This window comes from Xylocopa sonorina, chromosome 1, assembly GCF_050948175.1.
Source record: "Xylocopa sonorina isolate GNS202 chromosome 1, iyXylSono1_principal, whole genome shotgun sequence".
NCBI lineage: Eukaryota > Metazoa > Arthropoda > Insecta > Hymenoptera > Apidae > Xylocopa > Xylocopa sonorina.
In genome coordinates, this window is record NC_135193.1 from 4,750,152 (window position 1) to 4,767,878 (window position 17,727).

The 17,727-nt window shown below is 39.1% G+C and overlaps 1 protein-coding gene across 1 annotated transcript in view; it reads left to right on the forward strand.

The window, feature by feature from the left end:
• The first annotated feature begins 4,900 nt into the window (after nucleotides 1-4,900).
• The window catches only part of Machr-b (muscarinic acetylcholine receptor), a 32,193-nt gene continuing 19,366 nt past the window's right edge, over nucleotides 4,901-17,727 (forward strand). Inside the window, exons 1-2 of the mRNA XM_076900234.1 lie at nucleotides 4,901-5,293; nucleotides 14,032-14,176. Coding sequence (XP_076756349.1) covers nucleotides 14,079-14,176 — 98 coding nt within the window. The 5' untranslated portion in view covers nucleotides 4,901-5,293; nucleotides 14,032-14,078. The remainder of the gene's footprint in view (nucleotides 5,294-14,031; nucleotides 14,177-17,727) is intronic.

Below are 17,727 nucleotides of genomic sequence, written 5' to 3' on the forward strand. Positions count from 1 at the left end.
GTCGCACACAATTATCGATTGACAGCAAAGTGAACTACTCAAGAACTACTAGCGGCATGTCTGCAGAAAGTACTGAAACTAATGCCCGACTAGTTTCAGCGTTTCTCCAAGAAATGGCACTAGCAGTTCTTCTGTAGTTCACTTCGCTGTCGATAATTATGGAAATGGCGCCAAGGGTTCCAGAGTAAGGTCCTTATCATCTGTCTTAATTTTTCTTATAGCTTCTTTCTCTCTCTTACCTCTAAAGTGGGAAATATGCATGAAGGTACAATAAACCTCTTGAAATATAGAAGAAATTGCAATAAACAGTAAGTATTATGTAATACGAATAGTTACAATATAATATTTCTTCTCTCTATCGATGCAATTAAATGATCTAAGGTATATTTACATAAAGAATAAGTTTCCGTAAAAATGATAGTTTGCGGTGGGTGTAATTACAATTCTAAAAGATGAATGACATGGTGACTATTATACTTACAAATTCGCAATAGTTTTTAATTATTTCAGATTCTATATAATACAATTTCAACACTTAGAACTTTGCTATCATTCATTTCAAGTATATCTAGTTCTAAATAGTTACCTTAAAATGGTTTATTCAATTTTATAAAATTAATTCGGTGTTGAATTATACTGGAATTTAAGTTCCAATATTAGGTCCCTGCATAGTTACTTCCTCGGGGTGGGCCTGAACCCTTGGTAACGTTTCCAAGAGACCGGAAATGTATTCGTTTCTCTCGGAAACTATATCAAGCTAAGGACTACATGCATAGATTTAAGTCGTTTGCAATTCAGTCGGAATTTTCCAAGTCCTTTTTAAGGTTTTGAAACTTTCAATTGGATTGTAAATTGTATTATTAGTTAAGTTAAGTCTAGGTTCTCGCTGCTGGATCACCGAGGGATTAATACTTTTGTGTATTATTTGTGTATGTAATTCTCCTATCCTCCTATTCTGCTTTATAATAAAATTGTAAAGAAATACATTTTCTTATCCAAAGTGAGGAATAGCCACTTCTATAATCCATTACTGCTCGTGCATTAAAATATAACAATTTTTCTCGCGTTTAGTCGTACTGGTAAACCATTGAGTTATATAGGCAGTTGAGCATTCGAATCCTGTGATTCGTAAGTTCGCTTCACGCCGTTTCTTTATTCGTGCGCCGAATTCGTCTTTTATCGTTACGCCGTGAGACAGTTCTCAATCAAACTGATGTGGTTCTCGGTGCCCATCGAGATTTCGCAACTCTGGTCGATTTTTTATTTCTACTCTTACTTTAACTTAGCTTCTTTTCTGAATTTCAGTTTAATTTAACTTTAATTATTCCAAAGTGCCAGTAGAGTCACTTTACAAATTTTACTTTGGGTAAGAAAATGATATGTCTTGTTATTCCTTTCATAAAAGTCCATATTAGAACTTCTAAAATTTATATTAAATTTTGGAGAATGTATTATGAATTCCGGTTGCTTGAAATTCACAAATAGAGTCAGACCTCGGTACCTTCTGTACCGAGAACACATAGGTGTAATGGAGAGTGGATGAGATTAGGGTTCCAGGGATGGGTCCCTGCGTAGTCACCTCCACGGGATGGACCTGGACTCTTGGTAACGTTTCTGAGAAATTGCGCTCTCGAAAACGATATCATGCTAAGGACTACGTGTTAGATTTATATTGTTTGCAATCCACTTTACAGTTTACGGTTCCTTTAGAGAACTGAAGCACTGTACATTGGATTACGGATGGTATAATGCGTAATAGTATAGCTTCATCATTCGGTTTAACTTCAGTGATATAATATTGATCGTTTGGCCTAAATTTTTATTAATCCACGAAAATAAAAATTCTTCAAAAAATTGATCCATAGAACTCGCGAGATATCATACGCGACTTTATCAACTTCAGAGTTGAATGTGGTTTTTCACTTCAAATTGTAGGGGGCACAACCAAACTTGTAGTTCTTTATATGATCGGTATTTCAGAGCACAAGCCACGAAATTCTACAAAATGTTTAGTCTGTCTCGTATGTACCTTGTCTGTGGTATGGTTACAATAGTTTAGACTTTACCGATTGAGTATTGGAATAACATTAGGACACTACTAGTGATCAAAACCAAAACTACGTAAGCTAAAAATTATCCATTTCAAACATAAATAGAAAAGTGCGAGTAAATTTTGAACATATAATGTCCACCGTACATAATACTTAGAATACATGTTATGACACAGTACATTACTAGCTAATGTCTATGTAATACATTTTTTATTTCTATCGCCTGAATCAATAGGCAATAATTCATCGATCTCTAACATATCTGCCGTACAATACTTCATTCGTACAATATTAATTAACGAACATATTTTCATGCACAAAAGTGCATCGCGATAGCAGGTGAATACCCAGAGGTGTATTAAACGGGGTTAGGTGCGGTCATTGAGGTTTCCTTAGTTCTCGACATCTTTATCAAAGAATACCAACGAGATAGTTCTTTTAGTAACCAGGCTGGTCTTTGCATGTGCGTAAGTAAATATTAGCGGAGGATGATGAGGCTGTCCGACCATTTCCTCTTTCTTTCTCCTTTCTCTTTTCATGTCGCCAGTTTCACGTTGACCACCCTCGTCGCGGCAACCCGTTCATCCATTCCAGCTTCTGTCGTGACGTCATTCTGGGAGCTTGTCTTTACCTGCGCTCAGGTCGCTCTAAGACCCTATCAAAAAGCTCTTCCTGATATTACCCTCATTCAAACAGATATCCACGACTAAGTCCCTCCTTACCGCAGGGGTGAAAGTTATCATTTCTGTCTGTTCGTTTTATAACCGAATCGCTTCCGGCGTATTTTTTCTACCATTGTGACTCACGCGAATAGCAAAATACCAGAATTCTTTAACCCCTACGATCATCAATATGATTATGGAAATGAACTATGAAAAATATATCAACAAAATACCGTTTCGCCTCATTAATTCGACTAATAATGGACTAGCACGCGTCGAAACGCGTGCAGCGAAATAATTTCGTTTTTATCTAGTACGTCGGACATGTCGCTCGAAACGCGTGTACCAAAGGGGGCGAGTCAACTGATCTCTGTGTTGTACGTGACGCTATGTTGCCTCGCTCATGCTCCTGTGGCACGGTGTTAATTTTGGACTGTGCTCGATCACACATCCTCGTCAAAGGAGAAGATTGGGATCAGCGATAGAGCTTTGCATGCGCCGACCTACTGCCGCTGCACAGTTTGCAGCGTGTCGTGTATCTCCGAAAGCTGTTCGTTAATCGACGTGATCACGCCGTGCCGCGATGTAAACTCGTACAATTAGTTGAATACCGCGATAAAGTGCAACGCGAATTCATGCGAACGGCGGACGCTCTTTCATCTTTTTTTCGACCGCTCGATCGACTCGCGTTATTTCGGAAGCGTAACAAAAGTTCTCAGCGAAACACAAGTCGCGGGGTGTTCGACGACGAGTCGAGTGAAACGAAAGGGATGACTTCAGAAGCGAAGAAAAAATGATATAATTGGAGAACAGCTTTGCGAAACCCATCGAGCACGCGTGCACTAATGGTAGGGTAGGAGTGCATAAGACAGCGGTGTCGCGTGACGAAATGCCATGCACTGCATTGGCTCATGAGCTCTTACGATCGGTGCACGGGGGTGCTTAATGGATTTTTAAAATCGTTTCTCTCGAAAGCATAGCTTGAAATGGATTTTCGTTGTCCCTAATTTTCATCCGCATTGTTCTTATGCTGTCGTCGCCCATATTTTTTAGCGAAAGAAAGGAGGTCGTGGAAAGATATTAGTGTAATTGTACGAAACAATGCGCGCCATCCCTCTCGATATGCACGGAATCGCGTTGTTGGGAAACGTTTTCGTAGAGGACGGGAACGTAAAACGGAGATACGAATATGAACAGAGGAGAGAGAGAGCGAAAGAGGGCCGTAAAAGGAAAAGGGATGAAGAAAGGAACGCGCAAGATATTAGTGTAATTGTAGAGAAAGCCGTGCACGTCATCCCTTTGAACGCGAGATCACCGTTGTTGGAATCAGTCTAGACTCGAAAGCGTCCACGTGCCGTCATCAGAATCGAGTGGCTCATTGTTAATTCACACACCTAACCGTCACCTAGGTTCTCGGCGATTATGAAGAAAACTAGGTGAATTGATAACAACGCCACGGGGAAAACGATTCATCCCTCTACCCTACGTGGACGTCGAAGGGTGCCGGACACTGGTGCGCAAGCGTCTCCTGGAACGAGGTTGACGACGCTGCACGGCATCGCGACGCGCTGACGGGCGCTCACTTGAATTCTCGCCGCGTGTCCGTTGCCCGACCCGCCGTCGAGTCGCATTCGGAGCTGAGTTTGAAACGCGACGGAGCCGGAAGTCGCGCGCTCCCACACGAGTTCTTCCGTCGAACGAGATCGATATGTCTTTTTAGATATCAGAGCTACTTCTTCGCATCCTCGCCATCCTTTCATTTCATTTCACGTCTCCTCATTTTTTTTCGTTTCCTCCCTCGTTTCTCGCCCTTTCATCGAGCATTAGCTTAACGCCTCCAGCCATTGTACATCATCCTTGCTCGAGTTATGTGGTGCGCGGGTGAAGAAGAAGGACAGTGGAAATCTTTCGTAACTTGCGAAACGACTCGAGAAATATCTCGTACGCGATCCTGAAGAGTCCTGCATGTACTTCGCGATCAATCGTTCGATCTGCGTAACCGCTAATGCTATGTTACCAGGTGACGGATATTTGAAGCGTCGGAAAAGTCACGGGATTAAAGGTTCGAGAGAGATCGGGAGGATAAGATCGTGGCAGTTTGACGATAATAGAAATGCTCGAGTTGTTTTGTCCGCTACGAATTGAATTGTTCGGAAATATCTGATTCCAAATCGTTGTTGACGATGTTGCGATCAGTGAATTTTGAAAATCCTAAGAGGAAGTGACAGGAAGCAGCGATTCGATACAAATTTCTATATCTTATCGTCGGTCAGCTGGGAAATCGTTCGATCTGGGTGATATTTCTGTGTCAGTTAGATCGTAACAGTCCGCAGATGCATGTCGATTTCACGAAATTGAAAACATTCTGGCTGGTCTCTTTCGACGAGTTCCTCGGGATGATATTATCCGTGGATCGCTAACCTGCTACGTGACAACTCTATACCGATCCAGAAGTTTGGAATACCGGAAGATGGAACTAAGAACTCAGGCAGGCATGACGAAGTGGAACACCGAGAATTGAAGTTTTGGGGATTTACGTGGCCTACTTCGACGCAGGCCTTCGCTCAGAGGATACACAAGGTTCGTTGCTTATTGCTCGTTATCCTTCTAACACTTTTCTATTTCTACTTCGTGGTTGCGTCTTTCGAATGTAAATGTAAATTACGCCAAATGCGAGCTTCGCTTTATTTAATTAGCCTGCGACATTTAGACTCGTTTAATCATCGTGGAAACTTTGTCCGATATGTTTGATACATTCTAATGAGTAGAACTTCCGAGAAATTAATTGATAGAAACTCAGATTAAAGTAATAAACTATGAACAGCATTCATGGTCGAGAAAATTAAACATTTAGACACGTTCCTGCTTTTTATTAAAATATTAGCAGATTTCTATAATTTATAGACTTTACTATAGTCTATACATATAATACATCAATTCGATTGGTATTTCCTTTCACAATTGTAACAATAAACCTCCAAATCAATGATTCATTTACTTGCTCAGCAAAATTAATTAAATCTAAATTATTAATAATTTAATAATTTGTGGACAAGTTTATCACACCATAGGAAGTAAAAGCTTTAATTAAATTTAGCGTACTATTTCCTGCTTTACAACTGTGACGGTAACCTCTTTTTTCCTGTAAGCTACGAGCAGAACGCGCAGCACGTAGCCACAGCTTTGCTTTGTTATTTGTGCGTGCGTGAAGTCGCCCATCGATTATCGAAAAAATTATATATTCCAACGATTATACTTTGTTAAACAAAATGTAAATCCATCGGGCGGCCTCGCGAAAAAGGGGACGGGGCTACGTGAACAATTTTTCGCGCTGACGGCATTCGAAATGCGACAGTTTGGCCGGTCTCGAAAATGATCGATCGGATCGAGAATCCCCCGTGAATTTCATGGTAGATAAAAATTCTGATTCACCAGTGCTACCAACCCTGACGTAAACAGCCTTCAGAACCATTTATTCCGCTCGGCGAAGCGATATTCTAGCTATGACCGATCGGTGCAGGTGAGGCAAAAGGAACGTTGTCTCAAAAATGAAGGCATTTTAGGCTTCGCTGCGATATACGGATGCCTACCATTTATTCTGGACGGTGAATATGTCGCGTATTCGTGGTATTTTCACGGTTACATTTTATATACAACACGCGCATGCAGATAATATAAGAGTATTGAAGTAAACGATAAAATATATCAACTCGAATATACCGATGAAAGAAATATTTAACTTTAATTTCGGCATTGAAATTGATTTCGTGTAGTAGGGTTATTAATATTTAGTAAAGTAATACTATACCGTCCGTTAACCTTTTCATTGGAAATCTATACAACGTCGTTAAAATATAATTAGGAAAGTTAATTTTATTTTCCTATCAAATTTTCAACGCCGTTGCACGAGAATAGGGGGATTAGTTGATAGTGAACGCGAAAGGATTCTGGTTCGTGCGTTTTATGTTAGACTTCTAAAGGACAATCGATAAATATCGATTAGTTGGTTCTTGGTGAATAGAGGAACCTGTACTCGTATTATCTATCCTGTCATGGTCACTCGGTTTAAAGAGTGATACGAGCCGAAACATTTATTACCGCGACTAAACCAATTAATCATTAATATTGCATGGGATATTATGGGGATTTAGAATGATTTTATAAATTTCACTTATAATTCGAATAACTCGTGTTTGTAAGATAGCGAACTAAGTAAGATATCTGCGAGAATGTAATACGTAGCAGCTTCTTTAAAAATGTATGGCTACTATGTAATGTAAAGTGATTACACTAGCCTGAAAAATAAATGAAAGCGAAAAACGTGCTGAGAAATGCGGCTACCACATGTGACACTTTATAACAGATTTAACGAACTACTTGGGTAAATAATCGATAGCGATTTAATTACACACTGCTGTCGCAATATCTCTATAAAATTATTAACAGTCGAGCAGTAAGGAAATCAAATGCTATTACCTTTGACTTGTTAAAGAGGTCGACGATGAGTGATATTAATTTTTGCTAATTACCTAAAATGACTGCAGTGAACCTAACATTTCTCGGTATACCATATCTTTCAAAAGGTTTGTGCAGGGAATGTCAATTGGTAAAAAATAATATTAAAATCAGAGTCTTATCGATAGATTGAGTCAAGTCCACTTAACGCACACGGGAATAGTTCAAAAAATCTTGGCTAAATAGTTACGATCGCTGTAATATATTACGAAGAACGACGAATCACATTTCGTGAAAAAGCTGATAAAGAGCACGGCAACCTACGAGCACACGCCACCCTTTGAGAATCGTGTTTAACTTAATACTGGAAAACAGTCACGAACATCTCGAATAATGAGAAATAAAAGTCAATTTCACTCGTACGTTTCAACATTCCTTTTGAAAATTTTGCAAAATTGGAAACAATTTTCACGTGGACACTAAAATTTGTGCACAAACTTCATATTTCTGTCTGATGGAATCCAGGTGTTCTTCGTGTCAATATTTTTATTCGATATAGATTAGAACTCTGATTTTCTGAACAAATTACAATTTATGTCATATGCATAATTCGTTCTCGCGTGAGAAAAGATCATTTGCTTCAAATACTTTAAAACCAGAATATAGAATGATGATTGCCGGAGGTGAAAACAGTAAAGAAATTACTGTTTCACTTAAGTGTCAGAAATCGAAACACGTACCGGTCAATTGTCCGTGCAAAATCCCGTATAGCTTTGCCTCTGCGATAACGCGTAACAATACGAAGAGAGATTAGGAAATCGGCGCCCCATTCGCGTTTCCGTTTGGCTTGCAACTAAATAGCGTATTCATTGAGATAATGATGCAAATAGCTTTCAAAAATCAACATTACCGATGGATGTTAGCAATCTATTCCGATTAAACATGTGGTACAGTTGAATAAATTTCATCATATTCAGCTAAAGGCTTCGAATCCGTTCCGCAGGGTTGGAATAAATCAATTGTACGCAATAGCAGAATGATGCCACTGCAATCGTTATGTACAAAATACCTGTTTAAACAGTTCAAAGCTGGGAAAATCAAAATAGCATGGTTAGACGAGCATAGTTCGTTCTCATGGTGTTATTGAATTATACCATTATCGTGCTTTCATTGTTATGCGATATAAAACGTAAGCGGCGGGCATCGATTTTATAAAAGTATTGCTTGGACTGATACGAAGAATGCGTTTTTAAATCGCAATGTAACAAACGGATATACATGAACGAATAACGCGACAAGTTCTTTTAATGCTTTAATTGTAACTACGTTCTATATCGTTACATTGTTTTGTTTATTTTATTTATTAATTTAATTTATTTAGTTTACTTTATATTATATCACTTGGTTTTAAAAAAAGCATTCGTTTTGAAGTACAGAGGGTAACAATTTATACATAAGGTGAAGAGCCCTATAGGGTCACTTAAAAACCCTAAGTGAAGCTATTAATGAATTTATACGTGCTTTTAAAGCTTTTATTGGGTCACACCATTCTTCCTCGGAACGCTCTTTTAAAATAGTACGCTTGTATAAAAAACGACGTTAGATTGCAAGGCAATGCATTAAACTATACGAACAAGCTACACCTTCGCAATTGGTTTGTATTTCAAAGATACGAATTAATTCGTCTTCCATTCTAATATACAATATTTCTTCTACATGTTATCATCAAAGTCCACTTTCAGTAGGATCTTTCATTACTCGAACAACGACCGACTGTTAATTTTTTTGTCTAATAGTTCTTGTCTTTGACTTTCATTTCAAACCCAGTCCCAGTATGAAATTAAAACTCGGGATAAGATGTGCAAAAAGACCGTGGACGCTTTATGACTCTATAATTGAAAATGTAGTAGTTTCCCTCATGGCGCAAACGTACAATACTAGGCCAGCAACATCCCCAAGAGTGGTATTTAAAGCCGCTTAAGAAGAGAATGAGTAGCGTTTATGACAAGCTCGCCCATCTGATACATAAAAGAGATCGATGGCAATATGTTCAGCGTCATTCAGAAGAGCTTCTTGTTTGTCCGACTACACCTCGTATCTATGAAAAGAAATTTTAGGCACTTTAATAACCCGTACGGTGACTTCGTTGCAGTTTCACGGTCGTACGTGCATAGTTTCATCGCATTCGTTACGATTTTTATACAGTAAAGTTCTATTCGACTATTTCTAACGAAACGAGAGGACAATTTTGAGTAAATTGGAAAATAACGATTGACAGCTTTGGTATGCGGTGCGCATAGCGACAACAGATAAATTTCAATCTGTTTTTCCCAATTTCCATTAACATTGTTTCCGTGCGAGTATGTGAGAAATATTTTTACAACGTACACGCGCTTCTCTCTTTCGCGTTTTCTTTTTTTTATTCTATTGATAGACTCCATTTGCGCGATTGTCGACTGCGTAACGAAACGGATATTTTCTGCAAGCGAAAAACGAGTTGTATTACATTTTTTTTTTTTTTTTTAATCGCAGTCGAGCGTGAATTTGAAACTTTACGAACTCGAGTTTCTGGTTATAATTCGCGAGAGAAGAATCTTCGGACCATTACTTACAAAATTAATAAATCACCGGGAATTTGTTTAGAAGAAGTGTTGCGTTCGATCATCAATTATCACGCGTGAATGATAATGGACCGGCATAGTGATTGCTGCTACAGACACTTCGGTTGATTAATTGAAACATTGATGATACACTAGCAATCCCTGTACAACGTGGCAATCCTACAATATGGTCGGAGATTTAGGGAAATGTCCAGTAATACAGGTGAAAGGTGTTTGTTGCACCATCGCATCGATCGAGTGCTTTCGCGATCTTCGAGACGCTACCCATTATCGACACTTTTAATGAACCCGTTTCTCGTAATTATGAAAATAAGATAAGTGCAGGTTTCTTTTTGTATTAGTTCCTAGTTTCGCGTAACAATTTTTAAGGACTTAATTATCATGTTGCGGGAGAATTATTCAGTGCACGATTGTCAGCGATGTCCGCTCAATCTTCGGTCGGAATGAATCGGGCGAAGAAACGAAGAAAGAGCGAAACGATCGATTCTGATTAATCGCTGGGAATCTCATTAAAGGCGACAGGAAGGGAGGAAGCGTCAAACTAAGTTTGCCGACAGTTTTTCTTTTTCCTCCCGGGAAAATATATTTGTGTAGTTATATATCGATCTAATTCCAAGCTGCAACGACTTTCATCTCCGCTGCCGTGGGATGTTCAATCAGCTGGACTGGAAGTGGCAACTTCCTTTGCTTACGCTAGAAAGCGAGCGATTTTTACGAATCGTGCAAGGAACTAAACTGTGGAACTATTCGCACTAGTATTTGAAAAGTATTTGGTAGAGAAAGAACAGTAATAGGAAAGAATTTAGGTCTTGTCTCATATACTTAGTCGACTGATAGAGTTCTACAATTAGTTAGAACCTAATCAGGAAAATTCCAAGTTCGTTTCCTGAATTACTTAATTGTGAGATGAACGACGAAGATGCTAATTGAGGGACGACAGGAAATCCAAATTTTGCTTGTACATTTCTTATAGATTTATAATATATAGAACAATTGGAGCAAACGAATAGATTATTTTTAGTCGGAAATCCATTTCTCATAGAAATCTATATCTTCGAGTTCCATTGAAAAACTGTTAATCGGCAATCGATGAATTGCATAAAGCAACGGTGCGCGTGCCCGGCCTATTCGCGAATAAAACTAAAGAAGATAGAAGCGCGGGTACGTGGAAACAAGGACGTTGGTTGCAGATTGTTTGGAATTCGTAGACGAGACGGATAAAAAACCAGGCGCAACAAATAGAGAGAAAGCAGGGATTGTTCGCGGAAGTTCGAGCTGATCCAAAGCGGACCTGCCGGTCGTATCATTTGAAAAACGAATAAATTCGGGACGAATTACCCGGGTATACGGCCTGGACGCGGACGTCGGTTGATTCGTTGGGTCAATTGTTCAGAATGATTCGTCGCGTACGTGCGAGTTTCGAAATTCGCGAATGCTTCATGTTTTGCCCGCCCATGGAATTGATTTCATGCGTAACTTGCCAGTTATTTCGAATGACGGTTTGATCTGTCAATCGATATCTCGCGGGAAAGTGTTCCGTGACAACAACGTTCGTATCACGCGCACTATTAACTTTGCGTTGAATTAAAAAGGCGTGGTGCGTATAATGGAGGATAACAAGGGTTTCGATAAATGACCAGCGTTACATTATTCAATAAAGCGTTAAGGTACGCATATTTTCATTGGTGCACGTCGAACAGTGCATTATATATGCGCGTTTAAACGCTGTTTAATATGGATTACGCGCGATCATCGAATTACCAGTGTTTGATTAATTCCGATTTCTTTTTCGAGTTCTATAGTTGATTGTATATATTCCATTATCTCGTATGAACGTGATTCTGGACCTGCTCGCCTCGCTGGCACAAATGTGTGACGCAGTCGTCCATTTGGAAATGACACTATGTACCATCATCGTCCCTTATTGAATGACCACGACACGCGTTCGCATCATCGGGGCCAACAGAGCCAAAATCACTACTCGCATTTACACAGTAAATCGCATGAATATTTAATAAATATTAAATATTAATCTATTGTATGATTATTTGAATTTTGCGAATAGTCGTATGAATAATTGGATGCAAGAATCAAAATTAGAATGTTATGCAAAATATCTTAAATTAAATATGACGTAAATCGTGTTACGTTAAATCGCAAGCAAATTACTTTATCATATTATGGATGATTTTACGGATGAAGGAAATGTTTTGTGGAACCTGACCTACTTGAACGGCCAGGATGAAAGTAACTAGTTGCCATTACAGTTTTACGGTATTTTAACAATTTTCTGTGTGCTCCGATATATATTTTGATCAATATAACAAGTAGAACGAATATTGTTATTAATAGCAACGTCCTCTCTGCTCTTTTTATTCCATTTCCTTTTCCTTGTGGCTTGACAGTATCCCATACCGAAAATGAGTTGTGTCTGGTCCGTTTCAATTTGACTCATCCTATCGCGGCCTGGTCGTTTATGGTCTTACATCATTAAAGTTCACATTCCCCGAAATTTCCGACTTGTCAGGCTCTTCTCACTTCCCGCTGCCGAGGAATCCTGGCTCGGTTTTCACCCCGTTCCATTTTCATTATCTCTCGTCCGTTTCACATCGCCCAGCGCACAGTGTGGTATAGTATACGACAAGTGCCACGAAAGCTCGTTTGACTCCGCGCCCGAACACCGCAGCTACCGTTCACGGGGATGGAAAAAAATGTATCTGTACCGTCGTTCGCTCGCGTCCGGACGAGCCTGACGTACGCGAAGATAACTCGTATCATCAGATCGAGGTCCATGATATCTCCCTTGTTCCTGTCTCTCTTAATATCTGCGAATTATGCATTTCTAATAGAGCAAGCAAAACTGCTGCACAACTTGTTCATAAATCCCAACGTGGGGCTAAAAAGTAGGGATTTACCGGCACAGAAAGGCATTAGCGCGATTATTAAATCGTTCAGTTATAAATATTCCTGTTACGAGAAATGTTCCTCTGGTTGCATCGAATGAAACCGTACATATGAATTCCGTGTTTAAGCGTAATCGAGAGTTCGGCAATTGTGCTGCATAATAAATCTTTTATCGAAGGGTAGCAAATTATGAAAGTCGGGGAAATCAAATGCAGAGAATTGTCGCGTGTTGTGCGCACGCAGTCGGATCACGGTTTTCTCTGTTTCTAACTAAATACGAGGTATCGGCAACTTATTTCAAAGATAGAACACATTGATTAGGAAGATCGCAATGATTTTAAGGATACTCTTTAAGGATACTTGCAAATTGTAACATGAAACTCAAATATTATGCTTTTGGTAAATTATAAAGTCGAATAGCCTTCAATCTTCAAGCATCGTCTGCTGGCATAAATGAATATCAATTTAAACGAGAATTTGCAATAAAAAGAAAGACAGATTTCAACAGTACTCGCAAATGAATTCATTTCGATTGGGTGTCCCTATCTGGTTTGTATACTTGCTCCAGAGGATGAGCCATTGCTGAAAGGGGTATTCCTTTCTAGCATTCGAGAAGATTCCAATTAGCATGACCTATTATGACATTGTTCACGAAAATTGTCCCATTATTTCGTTCACGAGACACATTAGCATGCCACGTATTTTATGACTCGCGTTGTTACCAATACACCAATGTCGTACAGGTTAGTTAATTACAAAAAAGGATGGAATTTCGCTATCGTTTCATTCAAAGACAAAGTAATAATTTTCTCATGAGAAACACAGAAATGTTTACCCTTGTAAGGATTTTGCGGAAAGAGTGGGCTGAAGTTTTAGATAGATCATATTGAAAAAGTTTCGGTGCGCAAAGGGGTAGTCTGTTTTTCCCGATTACTCGCTCTTTTTCCTCTTTTTGTAAAAGCATCGTGTCGTATTTTTTCTAACAAATATATTGACCGTAAAAAGTCAGAAAAAGTCAACGTCGCATATTATATTCAGGCCAGTGGAAGGATGGTGCATGGATTTACCCTCTCCACAACCCCAACGCTCGAACTATTTTCCATCGCTTACTCCTTTACTAGCCTCATCTTTCTCCTGGCTTCGTCGTATAAACGCGATGCTTGCCGATTAGCCTGTACTCGCTGTATACCTGTATGTTTGAAAATTTTGACGTCACAGCGTATAAAGGGAATTACTGGTGACGCTAGGTATGTCTGCTTTGACGAACTTCTTACTCTCGTCGTATCGTCGTTTGTTAAAGCGCTTTAATAACGATAAATCGTTGCGTTTCTCTTTCAGAATGCTTAAGAGGTGATTGGGTACCAAACCAGACTTTACCTAGTGGGATGGAGGCGAACGGAACAGACAACAGCCTCAATGGCACCGAAGCTAATCGCACCTCTTCTCCAGTCTTCATCATTAGTACGCGTTATATGACGCAATGGTGAGCATGCCCATAGTCTTTCGCGGAACGTATAAAATAAATTTTCATATATCTTTGGACCTGACAGGTTATTCTCTTTTCGGAAAAAATATGTCGTATTAAAATAGTCCCTCTTAAAATCTCTAGATAGCATTAATATTAGAAAATCATCCAATCATACACTAGAATAGTCAGACCAGAAAAGTTGAAGGAACTATTCATTTAAGACCTTATCATCGTAAAATATTCTCCTCTGTAAGAAGGTTATTGTGAGAAGGAATCCTAATTTGTAGACATTTAAGTTTCGCAGGTTTTTAATGAACAAAGTTGCGATGTTTACGAACCAGCTGTAAAATGATAAATTAAGTATACGTCTCACTATCTAAACATCCTAAAAGTTTTAAATTAATAAGCGTTAAATGTACGTAATTATAGGATATGTTGATTTAAAAGTTTCATCGCGAATTTATAGTCCATTTTTCGCTTGATATTGATCTCTTTGGTTTGTTCTCTTATTAAATACAGCTAGAGTAATTAATACTTTGAAAAGAGTTACAGAATTACTCGAGACAATTGAAAATAATTGGAATAGTTACTCGAATTCCTTAGACGGATCGAGTTTTAGGCTTAGAAGACTGTTCGTAGCGTTTATAATTGGGTGTAGAACGGAACTTCTCGTATCAAGTAGCGGCAATGTGTATTTATGGAATAATCACGTCGGTTGAATTACTCCGCTTAGTAGCAAGTATTCGGCCAGTGGTTGGTACACGCGAAATTTTCGAACTGTTTCGCTTAAGGATATGACGTTACCGAGCAGTTTAGCGAGAGGCACGAAACATTTATAAATCGAAATTACGCTATGTAATTGGTAGGAAAGACATGTTGACCTACATTTTCCGTATAATCATTAAAATCCATCGCAAATATTTCAATCAATGTTACCAAGCGTAACGTTAATCGCGACGAGGAACTGTAATAAAAGTAATGAACGAACGTGTTTAAATTTGCTTTCGTATAAAATATCTGGAGATCTGCATTGGACAGTATAATTAGATACAAATGGGAGCAATGGTTGCGGCTTTAGTGGTCTCGCTAAATTGTAAGGTAAACGCGTGGCGCGACCATTCGCTGTGTAATAATGGCAGTGAATACAGCTACTCTTAGTCAGAAGACCACGCGACGCGCGTCGAGTTGGAGAGATCTGTGGAGCTTCACACACACACACACACAGTTCCACAGCAAAGACATCCAGTCGTTGAAGCTTCTTTTCTTAACTTTACGCAATGTTCTAACACGATGCAATTACTGTTTAAGACAGTGCACAGCATCGCGTGAGTTTTTCCAATTTCGTGTGACCGCGTCCTGATCCATCGGTTGTTGCTTCCGTTAGTGCTCGTCATTGAAGAGTAATAGCATCATGCGGTTCCTCTCGTACATTCGATATTGGTTGTCTGCGGGCGTGCTTAGGAAACAGCAAGGCTAAAGGAAATGAACTTTCGAGAGAACGAAAACGAAGACAAAAATTTCTCGCGTTTCTCTCATCTTGTTCCTTTTCGAGACACCATTGTTCTTCTGGTCTTGTTTAATGAGTACCTGCTGCAAGTGGGCGTGCGTTTGTATTTCATAGCTGCTAAAAGACTTTCAGGACGACGCATGCATTCTTATTTCTTGAGATATCTGGAAATGCGCTCGTTAATACGTTTATGCGTCTGTTCGCTGGTAGCAAATACATTCTTCGTTATGGTTCCGTTCTTCGATGACTTTTCGATTCTCGTTGCCATTATCAAATTCAACTTTACAGCTTAAAACATCAGTGGTGATAAGTACTTGGTACTAACCAATACGACACCAGATGCAGGTTAACAATAGGGTTGCAAGTATATGAAACGTTCGCAAGGTTGTAGAAGGGACTAACTACGTCATACCCAAATGCAATAGGTAGTAATTAAATCAATTTATTATTACTGTTTTCTTTCATGGCACAAAACACTATTTTCTAATTAATTCACTTAGCGAGGGGCAAACACAATAAAATTTGTGAACGTAATTATTATAAAAGCGTTACGTTCAAGAATAAATGCATCGACGTGGATTGCATTTTGCAATGAATTTTAGCAAATTCAATTCATTATCTCTTATCGTGTAACGTTATGAATCAATCAGGTTTGCCACTAGGGACACGATAAACTCTTTTCGTCATTCCTTTCCTAGAAATATCTAACGCGGGGTGATTATTAGTTTTAGGCGCATCTAAATTTTCGTACAAGCATTAATAGGGTGAGCAAGTTAAAATTTTACACGGGGGATTCGCTTCGTCAGTTGGCTCTGGCCTGATAGGACACATATACGGGTGAATTGCAAACAGATATCTACAATGAACGTTCGTTTCAAAGGACGGCCTCTGCGTTTTTCGATAATGCAAGCGGTGTACCTGTGAAAGGCAATTACTACTGAGAACAATTTCTTTTAAAGGGGATGCTTGGTCAGAATATTTTCACGTTGTATTTGCTTTTTTTCCCTTTCGAAATAAATAATCGATATTAGACAAGATATAGGTTAAATTTAAAGTTTGCCTACATACTATTTTTGCTTCCCTTTCTTGTACATACCTCATTCGCTGACGTAAAAAGAGGCCAATTTTTTTGCCAACTATTTTGCAAAAAATATGATAGATTCTGTAGATACTACTACAACTATTGTATTACAGAAACGAATACAAATAGTTGTGGAAAATAGAACACGTATCTCTGACGAAAGCGATACAATTTCTGAATATTGAATGTCACTATGGAACAGATTAACATAAAGTTAATTGAACAGAATTTGTAACTGGTACCTCTCCGAGGGAAAAATTTACAGTTCCGATTAAAATTTTTTTTACGTAAAAAAAATAGAACTTCATTCATGACATTTCATAATGTGCCAATTTCAAAAGGGGCTGCTTTGCCTCTCTATTTGCACCATAACGAAGATATATTGAGGTGCAACATCAAAAGATTCGGCCACAACTCTCCTTACTATACTTATCGCTGTATCATTCGAGGCATCGTCGCATTAATAAACGTCCATAGAGATCAGAAACAAGTTTTGCACGGCAGGACTTAGGTCGCGGGGTGGGTGGTTGCGCTGGGGCGCTTCAAAAGCAGCTAACGTGGATATTTGAGCTCGTGGCTCCGTTAAAATCATGAATTTCAAAAAGTCTTTTCACAAGAGACATTGTGCGTGCGTGTAGGAATACGAGATCAGCAAACGGTGACAAATCGATTTTTTTAAAGTCGACGAACGAGATGCGACTCTTGAAATACGCGATGGATATAATTATAGCGGGGGGAATTCGAGCTTTGCATATGTACATACGCGCATCCTGCCTCTGAAAGGATTTTAAGGGTTCGGGAGAAGACTTTCAGAAGATCGAGTGGGGTGAACGAGGGTGGGAGGGTAGGCGTGACAGTAAGCAGACATCGAACAAAACTAATCTGGGGCGAATTGCACCCTTGACCTAGCCACGCTAATTCACGTATCCCGTGGAGCTGGGCTATATGAGCGAGCCGGTGAGTTTCGTTTGATGGGGC